Source organism: Equus caballus, chromosome 13, assembly GCF_041296265.1.
Source record: "Equus caballus isolate H_3958 breed thoroughbred chromosome 13, TB-T2T, whole genome shotgun sequence".
NCBI lineage: Eukaryota > Metazoa > Chordata > Mammalia > Perissodactyla > Equidae > Equus > Equus caballus.
Window position 1 is genome coordinate 3,831,791 of NC_091696.1, and position 16,813 is coordinate 3,848,603.

Genomic DNA, 16,813 nt, shown 5'->3' on the forward strand with positions numbered 1-16,813 from the left:
GTTACTGTTGAATTTCGTGTTAATTAAGGTTTAGGCAGTCGACTCTTGATTTTGCAATTTATGCTGAAGTCGAACGTCCCTCCTTCAGTGCTGTGTCCCACTGGCTGACAGTGTCCTGCCTGACCAGTCCACAATTCCTAATGTCACCTCGACATTGTCTCACATGGCATGGGGGTCCATGACCTGAGGACGTGTGTTACCAGTGCTCTCTGGATGGAATTTTTTTAAGGAAGATTAGCCCTGAGCTAACTGCTGCCAATCCTCCTCTTTCTGCTGAGGAAGACTGGCCCTGAGCTCACATCTGTGCCCATCTTCCTCTGCTTTGTATGTGGGACGCCTGACACAGCATGGCTTGTCAAGCGGTGCCATGTCTGCACCCAGGATCCAAAGCGGTGAACCCTGGGCCACTGAAGCAGAACATGTGAACTTAACCGCTATGCCACCGGGCCGGCCCCTCTGGATAGAATTTTTAAGTGTAAATGCGATCATTACTTATTTTGCGCTGATTTCCCTTGGAGCCACGCCTGGCCCTTTCCTCGGCCTCCCCGTGGTCTTCCTTTTCAGAAATGCTTGCAGACCGTGTCGTCTAGGAGGGCGGGGAGAAGCTGCACGTACAGTGGAGGCCATTCCATGTCTGTCTCGAGTTGAGATCAGTGTTAGGCAAGTAGTGACCCCTGCACAGACTGCTCCAGGCTCCCCCCATCATGGTGACACCTTGACCTCACGGCAGCCTGGCCTGCAGGACAGCAGATGGAATGTCTCCAACCCGCTGGACAGCAGCTGGGGCTGGCTCGGAGTTGCCGTCTTCATGCGAGCCTCTCTTTTTAGAGACTGTGGACATGGGTTTGAGTAGTTCAATTGGCAGCTCACAGCCCTTGGTGTGTGTGATAGAGTGAAGACACTCTTGCCCACTGCATGTTCTCACTCTTTGGCTAATTGATGCTCCTAAGCACAGTGAAGGCGTATTGTTGAAATCCTTGCAATGCTAATCCAGGATCGGAAAAGTCTGACGAGTTCTCTGTGGTTTTGGAAGATCCTCTGATGGAAGGTGTTAGCTGTCACCCCTCCGTGTGGCCATGGCTTGTTCCCACACCCCTGTTTAGCATTTATCTTGCTCTGCCCCATGGACTGTAAGTTCTGGAAAGAGTACATCATGGTGAACTCTGACTCGTGCGCACTATCACGCGTGTGCTGTGTGTGCGCCGTGTCCGTGCGGAGAGAACTGCCCAGGAGCAGAGGTGACACCTGCCCTCAGGGAGCCTACAGGCTGCCTAAGAGGACCAGCCGTCCAGGGCGGGGCCCCTGAGCCCGGCGGGGGGAGCGGGGTACTCCAGGAAGGCCCCGGAGAGGAGCTGGCCTCTGGGAACGCAGTCTTGAAGGGTGTAGGTCTGCTGGGACAAGGCCTGTCTGGCACTTGGTGGCAGGCGCCCGATGAGTGTTGGTCACGTCGAGTTGCCATGGGCTGCATCCTAAGAAGATCTGCTGATTGAGCCATGTGGACTTTTTACAGTAGTTTCTTTCAGTCAGCTTGGAGGGAAAAGATGCGACAGAATGTGAGTTGCTCAGTGCAGGCGAGCTCTGCTCTGTCGCTGTGTCGCTTCCAGAGAGCGACAGCGTTGTTTCTGTGACCTCGGTCCCTAGAGTCTAGCCTCCTGGTCTCTGTGTAAGCCGTGTGGTACAGGAGGTCCCTCTCGAGGGCTGCTCAGTTCAGCGTTGCACCTCAGGAAGCCCAGACGTTTGAAGGGCTCCTTCTGACCTGGTCACTCCCCCGTTCACCCAGCTAGTGATGCTGGTGTTTTCCCGGCAAAGCTGGATTGTACTTGCTTTTCCAGATGTATCGGCCTCTCTGCCCCGTTCCGCTTTACAAACTAAAGTGTGGGAGCTCGACTTACACAGTAATGTTTCTGGTACATCCCCACAAAGGGCTAAGAATGTCCCTGGGAAGATGGCCTGGGGTGCTCGCCCCTGGTCCCTGACCCTGCATGGTCTGCGGCTCTGCCGGGACGCTGTGTCCGAGGTCCAGGCCCTGGGCAGGCTTCCCCGATATGGGGAGGCAGAGATGCCGCCTGGAGGTGGACTTCGTTGGTGATGGGGGTGGGTTGTTTCACGATCGGCTTCAAGAGCTGGCAGGCACTGGGCTTTCTCCGGGGGCCGGGGACAGAGCAGGCGTGGCAGGCCCACTACTGGCCCTTCTTGCATTTGCCAGGTCTGAGGCAGAGTTGCCCAAGTGTGCCTGAGAACACGGCTTTCTGGGGCATAGGATTCTCCTGGGGCACGCCCACAAAGAATGCACACTCCGGAGCATCCCCAGCCCAGAGGACTCGCTGTCACTGGTGAGTCTCAGCCTTGCTGAGTACTACTGTGGACGTCACCTCGAGCCCTCCCAGTGATGCCCTGGGAGTGACCTCGAACCCTCCTGGTGACGCCATGGGAGCCACCCGGATCCTGGCGGGTGACACCGTGGGGGTGACCCCGAGCCATCCACGTGACGCTATAGAAGTTACCACAAATCTTCCAAGTAATACTATAGACGTTCCCTCAACTCCTCTGAGTAACACTGTAAAAGTTACCTCGAAACCTCCAAATGGTACGAGAGAGGTCACAAGTCCTTCAGGTAAGATTGTAGAAGTTATTAGGAATCCTCTGAGTAACAACATAGAAACGCCCTGCATCCCCGAGTGACACTGCAGAAGTCACTGGAATCCTCTGAGTGTGCTGTGGAAATGCCATGCGTCCCCCGAGTGACGCTGCAGAAGTCACTCGAACCCTCTGAGCGTGCTGTAGAAATGCCCTGCGTCCCTGAGTGACACTGCAGGAGTCACTTGAACCCTCTGAGTGTGCTGTAGAAATGCCCTGCGTCCCTGAGTGACACTGCAGGAGTCACTTGAACCCTCTGAGTGTGCTGTAGAAATGCCCTGCGTCCACGAGTGACACTGCGGAAGTCACTGGAATCCTCTGAGTGTGCTGTAGAAATGACCATGAATCCTCTGCTGCTGGATTTGGTAAATGTCACCTGGCAGATTGATGCTCCCCTGTAGACAGCTAGGTGGAATGATTGTGCAGGGACCATGACCCTCAGGACTGCTGGGCGCTGTCAGCCCCGCTTGGCAGGCCGTGTGCCTGGCGGCCTCTGGGAGCTTCTGTGCTGGTTGCAGGGTCGCTCACCTCACTCCTCCCCTCAGCACGCTCCTGAGACAGTTGCTGAGACCCCAGTTTTAGGGAGAAGCCCGGTCTTGGCCGGATCTTTGGCCACAGTTTTCACTGTGCTTTAGCCATTCAGCACAGGGACTTGAGTATCCCACTATGCTTTTTCTTTTTTCCCCCTAGAAGTGGTGGTTTTGCCTGAATATAAAAATAAATGCATTCTCTTAGACCACAGGAAAACAGAGAAAGAGGAAAGCTGAATTACTTCTAAACCGGAAAATCACCACCACGTTTATCTTGCACACCCCACACCCGCACACCTATACTGTTGTGAGGCCCAGGACCAGCGCCGAGTGTGCATGGCTGGTTGGTGGTGACCAGGGTCCGAGCCACGTCTCTGGAACCGCCCTGCTCCCGCCTTAGCGCAGCCAGCCCCGGGTCGCAGCTGCATGGGCCGTCAGCCCAGCAAAGGAGAGCCCAGGGCTGAGGTAGAAGGTGCAGAAACCCAGGGGGTGGGTCGAGGTGGAGCACTGTTCAGGGAGGAGGGGGAGGGATGGTGGACGAGGCTGGGGTGTGAACCATTCTTCCTCTGCCTTGCATCTACACCAGCATTTAGTTAGTTTTTTGGACTCCGATGACTTGAATTTCCGTCAGGGACCGTGCAGAGCTGGCTCCTGCCCGGAGACGGTGGCCATCCCGCCTGCCCGTAGCCTGGACATTTGCTTCCCTTTGCCCCTCCTGGGCCCACTGGGCGTTTGGACCCTCCGCCGTCCCCGTCTTGCTGTGTGTCTGTCCGACACGTGCTTCGCCTTCGCCGCTCCGTGCTGCTGCTGAGCGCCGCAGCCAGGTGTGGGCTCCGCGCGGAGCGGGCCCCACCGCTGCAGCCCCTGCTGCTCGTGTGTCTGGATGTTCTAGCAAGACGTATTAAAGTTTTAATAGAAATAAGATATTTTAGGTTAAAAAATTTTAAGATGGTCAGAATTCTACGATTTGGCGATTTTCTTTGTAAAAGTGTTTTCAAAACCGTTTCCTGAACAGTCTTATTTTTCTGTGGCGTTCTTGCAAGTCTCAGAGCCTTGGTCTCGTGGCCCTCTCCTTTCAGCCCTTCTGTAAATGCATGCTCAGCAGGCCTCCAGCCTCCCTTCCCTTCCTGACCAGCCTTCCGCCCCTCAGGTTGGGCCTGGGCCTCGAGGGGCTTTCTCCCTGCGGCTGGAGCCGGACCACGTGGCAGAGCTGGGCCAGGCCGGGTCCGCGATGGGGTTCTGAAGGCCGCATCGCCCTGGCAGAGCTCGAAACTGCTGGTGACCAAGTGTGTAACAGCTGCTTTCTTTCCTGTTCTTGAGCCTTTCATTCTCAAAGGACATGGTGACAGCATTTAGAGAACATGTTGAAAAAGAGCTGTCTCCAGTAACGCCACCCTCCCCTTGGGCTGTTTTCATTGCTCCCCCCCGCCCCGTCCTTGTGCCGTAACCAGAACAGCTGGGGCACGTGTCGGCGCACACTCACCGTGTGTCAGTTGTGCTCATCTGCACTCGCTGCACTGGGGCTGCTGTGGCACCGAGGCCTGTTTGTCTCTGGTTGACCAGAGAGGGGCCTTCAAGTCAGTGAGGGCCCACGTCCCACCACCACGTCCCAACAGCCCGCTCTCAAACCCAGTCTCTGATTTCAAACCCCATGCCTCAGCTGCGACCCACGCGTGCCGTTTGGTCTCTGCTGTCTTCATTTATCAGTGTGTTATCAGCATTTCCAGGTTCCTCCGCGGCCCGTCTTTAGTTTGTGCTCATCGTGTGTTAGATGCCCTGTGTGCTTCTGTTACCGTGGTGGGAGTATTTTGTTTAATACCTACAAGAACCCTATGAAGTATGCACTATAATTATACCAATTTTCCTGATGAGGAAAACAGGTCTGATACATTCAGAGATTTGGCCCAAAGGTACACAGTGCTGGAAGTGTCCCCTTAAGTGGCTGCATCATATTCTTCCCTGAATTTGCACTGTAGCTCACTCCGCCATTCCCCACAGGGAGCTCTTTAGCTGTTTAGAGTTAGGATGTAGGTTTGGTCTTTGTAACCAAGGTCAAAATAACAAGGGTGAAGGTGATGTCTTTTACATGTAACAGTCCTAACGTAAGCTGATATGGCAGCTCCAGACTCTTTCTCTTACTTCGCTCTGTTACCCAGTGTCCGTTTTATGATCCACCACGGCTGCTCCAGCTCCTGCCATTGCAGCTGCATTCTGGCCGTCAGGAAAAGGAGAAGTGAAGAAGGCAGTGTTCCTCCTGAGGCGTCCCACTGACCAGCACAGTCTCGTGGCTGCAAGTGTCGAGGCAGAGCAGTGTCGTCTGTAGTTGGGCGGCATGTGTCCAGCTGAAACCAGTTCGCTGTGGAAGCAGGAGAGGAGGTGTGTCCAGGGAACCAGTCGTGTGTCACAGTCGGCTGTTTCGGTCACCCTCATCCCCGTTGTCAGAGGAGGCGGCCCAGGTCCCACCCAGTGACACCGTGCTGTCTGCGTTCTGGAAGGACCTCTGTCCCCAGCTCCCTGTCCTGCCTGAAGTGGGTCCTGGAGATGACGTGCTTCCTGGCTGCCGCCCCTCACGGCTGGGGTGAGGGGCAGCACACTTCGCGGCCAGCTTCACTGCCGCTCGGGGCAGAGTCTCTGCAGAGCCCGGGCAGGCGCCCAGGCCGCGGCCTTCCGTCATGTCTGCGTGTGGAACCGCAGCAAGGATCCCCGGTGCAAGCTGTAGTCTTGAGAACCCTGGTCCCTCTGTCGTGGGGCTGGGGCCCCCTCTGTCGGGCTCGCTGCAGTGGGGGCCGCTTTGAGACCCTGGAGCTGGCCTCGGTGGACTCACTTCCGTGCCTCAGGCTGCTCAGTCATCCAGCCATGTGGCAGCTGTGTGAGGAGGGCCTGGGGCCTTCTTATCCTGCCGTCCATCGCATCGGACTGCTGAAGGCCACACACGTCCCAGCACATACCACCGTGGAACGTCCCCACAGATCCCGGCGCGGTGGCGGGTGCTGTCCACGCAGGTCTGCACTCAGGTGTCACAAGGGACGGTTTGCCCCACCACGCGAAGGGCGGCCAGGTTTCCAGCCTGCAGCGTTCGCGTCCAGCCCCCGCCCCCGCCTAACCACAAAGCGGCCAGCGCCCTGCGTCTTAAATTTTGTGACTGCACCATCTAGCTTCCAGCAAACACGACTCTGCAGGGGTGAGGAAGCCGCGTGGCGGCCTCGTGAGGCCCCGGGTCTGCGTGTGGGGTCCGTGCCTTCCTCCCTGTAGCCGCCTGACTTCGAAGGGGCGTCTTCTGTAGACTGGCAGTCATTCCGATACTAGCGCTCCTGGCCGGAGCCTCCCAGGCTTTCTGTTCTGTGTCTTTTCTGGGAGGTGACTCCCGGTCTGTCACCCAGCTGCCTTCTGAAGTTTCTTTTCTGTGTCACATCAGTTGTCCGGGTTTCCTGTTTTTCCCTGGCGGTGCCTTCTGGGCCCTCAGTCCTTGGTGGCAGATCCCCTCTCTTGTCTCAGGGCCCGAGTGGGCTGCGTTCTCTTCTGCCTTGGATGTCTGTTTCCTCTGCGCCCGCCCCCATTGTTGGCCTCGGTCCTCGGCTTCCTGTTGGAACTGCTCCCGAGCCCGACGGCTCTTCTTCCCTGGCTGCGTGTCTGCGTTTCAGAGCAAGGCACTCAAGATGCTCGGCTGCCGCGTGCGCCTGGGTGTCGGCTGGTGGGCTTCACGGGGGCCCACAAATGCCGGGTCTGCAGACGTCCTGGGGCCGTCGTCCGCTGGGGCGTGTTGGGAGGGTCGGGGGTGTCGTGGTTGGTGTGCGGAATTTCCGTCGTCATCCACGTTCGTGTGGACTGTCGCTCTGTTGTGTCAGTGCCCCAGGTGCAAGCGTCTGTGCTTCACCGTCCGCTGGGACAGAAGGGGACTAGGAACCGAGGCTGGGGTGTCGGGGCAGTGACAGCTCCGGAGATGAATAATCTATTGTGTTAATTCTTTTTAAACTTTGTGGAAGCCTTCACATGTACTTCCTTCTCTCTCTGGTTATTTCTCTCGTCTAAAGTGGAGTGAACTGTGTTTATATCAGCGAGGACTGAACGAGCTATTTCTATTCTCCGACTCCTGGTGGGCATGACAGGTGGTGGGATTCCTACGAAAGAACGAGATGGAAGTGAGGGTGACGGCCCAAGTTGCTTACGCTCGTTGATGGTCTCTGGGGGCCGGAACCAGCCTGCCGCGCTGTGATCTTGACCTCAGTCTGAGTAGGACAGCCTCACGTGGAACCGAGGTGTTAGCCGTTTTGCTCAACTGCCAGGGGCCCTTGGCTTCCGGATGGACCTGGGCGCTAAGCCTGGAGCAGACCCTGATGGTGGGAGCTTTAGGGCCAGAACTTTCTGGAACAGCTTGATTGAGGTGTCATTCGCATACCATACCACAAACCCATTTAAATTGTTCAAGTCAGTGGTTTTTCGCATATTCACGGACTTGTGCCACCATCGCCACCCTGGATTTTAGAACATTTGTGTCACTCCCGAAAGAAGCCATCAGTAGTCACTCTCCATTCCGCCACCCCACCCCTCGCCCCCAGCCCTAGGCAGCCGCTGATCTGCTCTCTGTCTCTGTAAATTAGGGCAAGGGTTTTGTAGAGATCTGAAGGGTGGATGCCTGTGAGTACAGGAGCCCTCTGCCAGGCTGGGGGGACAGTGACTTCTAGCAGGGACATTCTGACCTTGAGCAGGGACTCCTGGCAGTGAAGACGGGCCCACAGTGAGTGGCTGGGTGTAGACTGAGTGTGGAGCACCTTCAAGAGAATGGCTTTAATTGCAAAACGTGGTCATTAAAACTCCAGCTAAGGCCCTAAACCAGGGTGAAAATATTACAGGGAGAGAAGTAATTGGCGAACTCCGCCAGCACCCTGGGGGGACATCTCTTTATAATTAAGTAACTTCCTGGTGGTTTCTCTCCTCCTCCCGGGTAAGAGAGAGTCTGCCTCAGGAGAATTTCTGGAAGAGTGAGTCAGCAGATGCTTTTAAAATCGCTTTCGCAGTAAATAATGTGACAAGTTTATTGTTAAACCTTAATTGGAAAATTACTATTAAAGTAGGAAACCGTGCAGCTAGTATCAGTACAGTGTTGGGTTTTGCTTGTAAGGATGTCCCCAAGTCCTGGACTTTGTGCTTGTGTCACTAAAGGCTCATTCAGGTGAGGGTGAGTCTCAGCCAGCGGGAGGGGCGGGAGGGCAGAAATCAGGCCGAGAACTGCAGGAGGGGTCTGAAGCGGTGTGCTGGCTCGGCCACCTCTCCACCTCCGCCCAGGCCAGACAGGCCTGATCACAACCTGGAGTCCAGACCCCCAGTCCAGGGGGTCAGGCGCCTCTTCTTGTCTTCATCCCAAACCCTGTTTTCTGAGTTCCCGCCTGCCTGGTGACTGCTGTCATGGGCCAGAAGCCACATCCTCTTTCTAGTTGGCCTCGGTGATTGTAGGATGATGTGACCTCACGTTAACATAGGGACTTGCACCACGCAGAACGGCATAACCCTGACCGTGTGCCCCCTCGGCAGATAGTGAAATGTCACCTGTTTTGTTCATTTGCTGGAGGTGAAGAAGAGACAGCTGGTAAAGGGCTAGAGAAACTGTCTTTAAGTTTCTGTTGTCATTGCTGCTTTCATGGCCGACACTGGTGGAACAGGTGTGCGTGCGAGTGAGTGTGCATGTGCACGTGTGTACACACCCCCACTGTTCGTTCGGTCTTGTCATTCGCAGGTGCAGCTTACCTAGCCCGTCAGCTCCCCTGCCTGGAGCCCTCAGCTGGGGCTCTTTGCTCCCTGCTCTGGTTTGGGATGCCCGGCCCATCCTGGGATGCAGGATGGTGGCTCTGTGACTTAGAGGAGAGACAGTAGACCTCAGAAAGCATCTGAGAAAAATGCGTGCTGTAACTTTCTAGCTAGAATACTGATGGAGGAAGTTTTCCTTGGGTTGTGGGGAAACTAAAAATGGAGACGACATCAAATGTTTAACTGTGGGCTACAAGGAGGAAATTGCAGAGGATTTTTAGGTGGCCTTGGGTGGCCCTTTACACAGAACCATAGGGGTGATGTTGAGGACGCATTACAGACACCCTGCCCCCATCCCTAACATTTTGGTGTTTAGGCCACATCTCCCAGCATCAGAACAGCATCAAACAGGAAAACAGTTTCGGAAAACAGTGTAAAATCCCTTTGTTCTGATTTTAGTTTGGAAATACAGACCCAGTGCCCGGGGTCAGACGGCTCCTGGTGCTTCACGGCCGGCGCAGGCTCCACCTTTGTGGCCACTTCCAGCCCCTCTCTGCTCGGCCCCTCTCTGCTCGGGTGTCTCTGGAAGGATCGGTCATGGCCGGCCAGGCCAGTTTAAGTCACTGATTTTCCCTATGAAGTGTGGGCAGCTCGACCGTCAGAGCAGATGCTCACGTTGCTGAGTCGTTTCGTGAGGGGCGGGGTCTTCCAGCGGAAGGCTCCAGAAGGCACCCTGTCACCCAGCAGGGTGCCCCTTCACAACCTTCCGTGATCCCAGAACCTGTTTTGACCTATTCTTAGGTCTTGTTTTTTAAAAACTCTCTTGCTGAGAGTAAAAGGGAATTTGAATTGAGGGGCCGTTTGCCGTGTCCAGGGCAAGTTGGAGGTAAATGTGCTGTTGAAACATTGCTCCCGCGGAGAGAGCAGAGAGCCTGCCAGCCAGGGCATGGACCCAGGGCCCTGGCAGACCTGAGCACTTCTCCCAGGCTGGTCCCTGGGGCCCCAGCGCCTTTCTGAGACAACCAGCAGTGCAAACGGTGCTCCTCTGGTCGTGTCTGACCCCTCCGTCCTGCACACAGAGCCTTTCTAGGCAGCTATTCCTGGCAGACTGTGTTGCTGTGTCTCTCTGGGCAACCTGCTTTTGGGTTTTTGTTTTTGTTTTTAACTGTCACACCATTAGCAATTTGTTGATAGTCTGTCGGTTTAGAGATAAGAAGATGTGCTGGACAATAGGCCCAGGCTTCATAGGTGGAAGTTTCTTAGAGGCGGGTGGACCTTGATCCAGCCACACCTGCTGCATGAGGCTGCCTACCCCTCGGCCAGCGCCGGCTTTGTCTGCGTGTGGTCATCTGCTGGCATCAGAGCCCAGGCTCGAGGGGCCTGAGCACAGCACTGCTTGTGAAGCCAGACCTTCAACCCCGCCCCCAGCGCTCCCCTCGGGGCTCCTACCACACGCCCATGGGTGGTACTGTGCTCTGTCGTGCGGCAGCTGCCTTCTGTCTTCTGGGTGGCGTGAGTGTCTGTCTCTAAAATCGCTGCAGACACGGTGACCGTGGCATTTTGGTTCTCCGTGAGGTGGTGGAGCCCACGTGGGTCTTGTAGCCGCGATCCTGGCAGACAGGAAGTAGCCGTCTGTCTGGAACCTCTGTTGGAGATGACGTCGTCAGTGTCTGTCTGGGGATGTGTATGTCTGTTCTGTTCACGTGCGCGGTAAAAGGAAAACTGGTGTCAGGGTTAGTCCGTATCCTAATGAAAGCATAAGAAAGACGATTCGGGCACCTCTGCACCACAGAGTGATCCCGAGAGTAAAGTTACGTGATTACAGTGACTTAGGTGGACTAGAACGTTCCTTGTCTGAATGTTGGCTTTCTGCTCTTCCCTCGGTTGCAGGTGCACTTTCCGGTTCCCCAGCACGGCCATAAAGATCCAGTTCACCTCGCTGTACCACCAGGAGGAGGCCCCGGCGTCCCCACTCCGGCCGCTCTACCCGCACATCTCCCCGCTGAAGATCCACATTCCGGAGCCGGACCTCCGGAGCCTGGTCAGCCCTGTCCCCTCCCCGACCGGCACCATCAGGTGAGCGGCCTGTCCCCGGGCCACCCGGAGCGCTTGCCACATGATTTCCTCTGCCACCCGGGGCCCTGTGCTCTGGCAGTTTGCGAAAGAGGAAGACGATAGAGAAGTTCTGCGTTCTTTACAGTATTAGATGTGTTTCTGGAAAATCGCACGTGAATGGAAATTTTGAAACTATTTTAAGTGCATCAGGGGACGTGACTACTTTAAATAAAGTCTCTGGAGGGTTGTCTTACAAAGCGAAGAGTCGCTACCTCATGAGTCATTTTTACGGCTTGAAAGTGTGTGTATTAGGGCCTTTTAAAGCAAGCACAGGGATGATGTGTTTAAGACACTGAAAATATTTTAAAGTAATGTTTGTATGCCGGAATTTGGCGAACTGTGTTTTTCTAAACTTTATTTGTGGAAATTCTTCGTGAAGTTTTAGAAATTAATCAAGACTTTGAAGAAAGGGAAGTCCTCGAACTTTCTCGTCCTTGGCGAGTTACACAGACATGACAAGGCCCTGGGGGAGGCTGCAGGTGGAAATCTTGCTAGAGAGCCGCCTAAAAGTGGCTCGTTGGGCTGTCGGCTCTCAGCGGCACGAGCACTTCTGGCGACAGCCATTCTGCCTCTGTACACAGGAGTCATGTGCCGCCTTCCTGTTTTGTCCTAAAGCATGTTGAAAAGACGTGTATTAGAGAGTCAAGATTTAATGAATTTTAAAATAGTGGACTGCTTCACTAGGGACATTTTTAAACGAAACTGGCTTTTTCTCTTTGCTGCTTGCGTGTGGCCCTGAAGATGCACTGGGGCCACCAGTGGGTTTGGCGCTGGCGCCTTGGTTTCTGCTACGGCACCGGCAGCTTCCACCGTGGCTTGTGTCAGCCCAGTGGCAAAGGCAGATCACGTCTTAATATTGTTAGGATGATAGTTTTGACCTCACCCACCCTGAAAGGTGCCTGGGATTCTCGGGGCTCCGTCTGTGAACCACGCTTGGGGAACCGCTCCTCTGGCCGAGCTGGGGTTCTGCTGTCACTGCGGCCTCCTCTGCGTGTGAGACACACTCCCTTCTCTTGCCAGCCAGCCATCCTCTGGTAGTCACTGTTTTTGAGCCTTTTAGTGGTTTACATGTGGATGCCACGTTGGTTGCCTTTGCGTAGTAATCAGTGTCTCAGGTGCACCTGTCGGTTTCCAGCCGTGACGTGTCGGCTGCGAGCTGGGGGTCCCTCACGCTGAGCTGCTTGGAGTTGGTTTCCTGCTGGGCAGGGACGAGGTGTCCTCCTCTTACAGAGAGAAAGTTCGGGCACAGCACTGAAATGGCATGGCCCCTGATGCAGGCTGGGCTCTGAGTGCTGGTTCTGGACGTATTTCCAGTTAGCGGGAGAACGGGGGGCCGGTGGGCAGCCTCTTGGGCCCTGGCTTCCTCGTTGCTGAGGCCAGCACGCTGGTGTCCTAGTTCTTGGTGGTGACGATGCTGAGTGGTGGCCCCCTGAGAGCCTCGTGGTTCTGGACCCCGTGCCTCGTCAGCTCTGTCCTCGCTGTTCCATTCAGTCTTTGCAGCTTCTGAGACACTGTTTCTTCCTGAGCGTGTCTCAGACTTCTAACAGCGGCTCTGTTCTCGAGCCCAGGGTTTAGCATGTTCTCAGTGCTTGCTCGGATGTCTCACCTGGATCAAGACGTGAGTGCTTGTGTGAGTTCACAGTCAAGTCAAGCTGTGAAAATGCTCTTACATCCCGTCATGTCTGTATCGTTTATACACAGATGAAAAATTATATGTAGTGAAACAGTGTAGCCACTTTGGACAAGAGTCTGGCAGTTCCTCAGAATGTTAGAGGGCAGCCACATGGGTCTCTACTCACGGGGTCCTAAGGTCCAGTGAAAAACTTGTACCCGAGGTGTGATGGCAGCACTGTTCACAACCGCCCAAACGTGGAGATGACTCAGATGCCCATCAGCTGACGAGTGCGTAAATAGCACGTGGAGTGTCCTTACAGTGGAATATTATTTGGTCATAAAAAAGAAAGTATGGACACCTGGTACAACGTAGATGACCCTTGAAAACATTATGCAAAGTGAAAGAAACCAGACACAAAAGACACCACACGGTATGAGTCATTGATAGGAAAAGTCCAGAAAGGCAAACCTGTAGAGAAAGAAAGTAGGTGAGTGGTTCCCGGGGCGGTTAAAGGAGGGGCTGCTCACCGTTATGGGGTTTCTTTCTGGGGTGAGGAAAATGTTCTAGAATTACATAGCAGTGATGGTTACAAGCTCTGTGAATACCCTAAACCCACTGAACTGTGCACTCTAAATGGGGGAATTCTGTAGTGTGTGCATCGGACGTCAGTGACGCTGGTAGACAGCTGTCCTGTCCGCACACCTTCCTCCAGGAGCTCCTTCGGGCAGCTGCAGGAGCACAGCCAGTGTTCTCCCCGAGGCGTGTCCTGCGCCGTGTGGGGTGGGCAGCGAGGGGCCGTCCAGGCCAGTGGGCCAAAGCAGGCGGTCCCTTTAGACGGCCATGGGATTATTAGTAATCAGTTTATAATCCAGCCAAATAGACCCTCTTTAAGAAAGCAAAATGTTTTGGTTTGTACCTGGAGAGCTTCATACAATAATTGTATTTCCCAGGAGTATTCCAATTAAAAATAGGGGCCAACTGGTTAAGCTATTCAAGCAAAGCTTTGCATGTTGAAGCTGCTCTTGTGTTAGGGGAGAGGCCGTGGCCCGGAAAGCAGGTCAGAAGAGAGGTTCTTACTGAGCAGAGCGGAGCAGGTACTGAGGGCGCGGTTCTCAGAAGTCAGGGCTGGGGTGAGTGTGGTGGAGACGTGGCCCCGTGGTTTATGTTTAACTCGCTCTTGGCTGGGGTCGGCCGGTTGGGGGGCACTGGTCCCCCTGCGTCCTCTCCTTTGAGGCTGCCCAGGAGGGGCTGGCTTCTTGTTTTCATCTGGGAGAATATTTGCGGAGAAAGTAGTGACTTTGGGACTGGCTCTCGCCTTTTGGCCCTTGATTAAGTGTCGCAGAGAAAGCGTTTCTGTTTACATCCGTTTCTGTGAGCCCTGTGGAATTCAATTGAGTGTCAGAAACCTCAGAGGCCCTTGAGGTTTTGCTTGCGAGATCCTTCTCCTCTGGGCCCCGTGGCGCGGCGAGGTGGAGCCCACGTGTTTACAAACAGCCCCTTGCTCTCCTCCGGAGGGGAGGCGTGGGGTGCAGGGCCCTTTGTGAGGAAGGCGGCCGAGGGCACCCCCTGCTCCTGACTTGGTGGAGGCCTCTCGGCGGCTTGCCCTGGGAGCCCGGTTCCTCCGGCACCCCACCCTGAGCCCCGTCCCCTCCAAGACGCCAAGAGTGGCTGTACCTCCCGCCAGCTGCCTGCTCTCTCTGTTGCGGGTTCCGTTTCCCCTGGTGGCCAGGCCAGGGTGTGTGAGGGGTGTGGTTGGTTTTTTTTAAAGTTGGGTGGTTTTTTTGGCCCTGAAGTACTCCACCCGGAAAATGAATGAACTCTCTTTGAAATGAATTCTGCTACCTAAAGCAACGTTTTGTCCACCTTTTTTTTTTTTTCATTTTGCAAAGAAGTGTTTTTAGGAAAGAAGAAATTGGTTAATCATTTTCTGGGTTTTACAAAAACAGAGACCCGTCTAAACAGTTCTCCTTAGAGCTGGAGTTTTAAGAAAACTGCTGAACTGAACCAGAAAAACGGCACGGCACAGAAAGAGAGTAGCTAATTTTAAGCAACAGCAAGGTTTGAGAAGCTGTTTCTTTAAGGAGACTTGTCTTGATTTTGCCAGTGTAGAGATCAGAAACGAAAGTAATTTGTTTTATGACATCTGGCACAGGTTAGCAGAACGTTGTATAAAAGAAAAATTGGGCAACTGACTTCAGAATCGAAGCCCCTTGCCGCCCTGGTCTCGAGGCTCGGCCCTGCCTGGCCGCGGGACGGAGCCAGCCCTGGCGCGTCCGTGTTCCGTCGCGTTACGTGTCTTTTGAGTTTGGAAGTTATTGGATCTGCGTTAGAAGTAAGGGCTTCTGTTTTTCTGGCAAACTTTGGATCCTTCCTTAAGCGTGCGCGTCCTGCTTCGGCGTCCCAGCCCCGCCCCGCAGGAGTGTGGCTCCCGGAGGGGCCGTCCTGCAGAGCAGGGCCCTTGGCTGGTGGAGGAGCGTCATCAGTGGTGGGTCACCTGGGGGCTGTCTTCCCTTCCCACACCTGTCCCTGTGACCTCACACCCCCAGCCCCACCCGCACCCACGGGGTCCCTTTCCCCATCTGAAAACTTCAGAGAAACAGAGTTGGTTCATCCTACAGGCAGGTGGGGCCTCCATGTCCTTTCTCCTTTCCTTTCTGCGTGAGTCCGTGCCGGGGTGTTTTTTGGCTCTAAAATGTTGGAAGTTGTCTGAAGCTTGTGCTTAAGTTCTTCTCCAGCCGGGTGGCCATTTCCGGTTCTCAGACACATCTCAGGGGCGCTGGGAAGGATCATGTTAGTGTTTTCTGGGTGTGCCTTCTGGGCGGCGCCCGGCTGTGTGCAGCCGGCCTGTTGTGCTGCTGTGGTGTGAGCACGTGGCTGCCCCGGAGAGCCCGTCCCAGATCCCACATGGGTTCCGATTCGGATTTGGATTCGGCAGCAGCAGGACCTGATGGGGTGATTGGAGGGCAGCCTCTGAGGGAGGCGTGGGGGGCAGACGAGTCTGCTGCTTGTTTTTCCAGCAGGAAAATGCTTTTTAGAAACTAGCGAATCTTTTAGAATAGGTTCCCAGGATTTCACAACCTTGCATTTGTCTCACCAGAGCACAGACATTCTTTAAGATAAAGCTAAGAAGCTGGCCTCTGAATTTCCTTTCCCTGTTCTTTTACTGTCTTCAGATTACAGAAATGCTAAATATGCGTGATACAAAATTCACGTATTTCAGAGAATGAAGTCCCCACAGGGACACCCTGGAGATGAGTCCGCGTGGTGCGTCTTGCCGTGAGCCTTCCTTGTCTAACAGCTGTTGTCACCGGTTACTCCTCCCAGAGGGGCCACAGAGTTCCTGCTGTCCTGCGCCTGGCGGTTGTCGCCTTCCACGGTGCCCTAGGCGCCCTTCCGCGTCACTGCGTCTTCAGTGGCTGCGTGGTGGCCTGGCGCGTGGCCGGGTTGCAGTGTTCACTGACTCGCTCCGGGCCGCACGGCCACCCTCTCCTCCCCCCCCCCCCCCCCCCCCCCCCACCGTGTGTCACGCTCACGAGCAGAGCCCAGACCCTTGCTGCAGGCCAGGGCACGCTGGGGCTGAAGCTGCCTCTCCGAAACGTCTACACGTTTTATGCCGAGGCGATAGGATTCTCAGATTTGGTTGTTTGTTTAAAATATGCTCTTTAGGGTCATGAGCCACAAGATTCTAAGAACAACAGTGAAAATAGACGCCGTTAGTGAGGCGGGCCGGCCTGTGCCGAGGGCTGGAGGGCCATCCGTCCTTCGGTCTCCGCAGCAGCCCTGCGGGGCGGGACGCTGCACCCCCTCTCACAGTGAGGAATCTGAGGCTCGGAGAGAGTGATGCTGCCCAGCGGGTCGTGTAAGCCGGCCGAGCGATGGTTCAGCGGGTGCCCACGGCGGTGGTGGCAGCGCTGGTTCGTTCCATCTGTGTTGTTAGAAAGTCTGCTTTTATCCTAAGGGGTTGCCGCCGAGACCGGCCTCCAGCCCTGCCCTCTGCGTGCTGTGCGCGGCTTCCTGGGGGCCTGAGCTGGAGCCTTCCCGCCTCGCCCCCTCCCGGGGTTACAGCGGAACCTCCTTTATTCCCGCTGTGACGCCTGTCCCAGCGCTGGCCGCTTCCTCTGTGGCACCGGCTGTTCTCCCCAGGGGTTCTCACCACCCTTCCCTGCGTTTGGCT

At 55.2% G+C, this 16,813-nt stretch overlaps 1 protein-coding gene across 1 annotated transcript in view; it reads left to right on the plus strand.

Moving 5' to 3' along the window:
- The window catches only part of FOXK1 (forkhead box K1), a 67,745-nt gene that overhangs the window by 31,267 nt on the left and 19,665 nt on the right, over positions 1-16,813 (plus strand). The window contains exon 2 of the mRNA XM_005598584.4: positions 10,800-10,985. Coding sequence (XP_005598641.3) covers positions 10,800-10,985 — 186 coding nt within the window. The remainder of the gene's footprint in view (positions 1-10,799; positions 10,986-16,813) is intronic.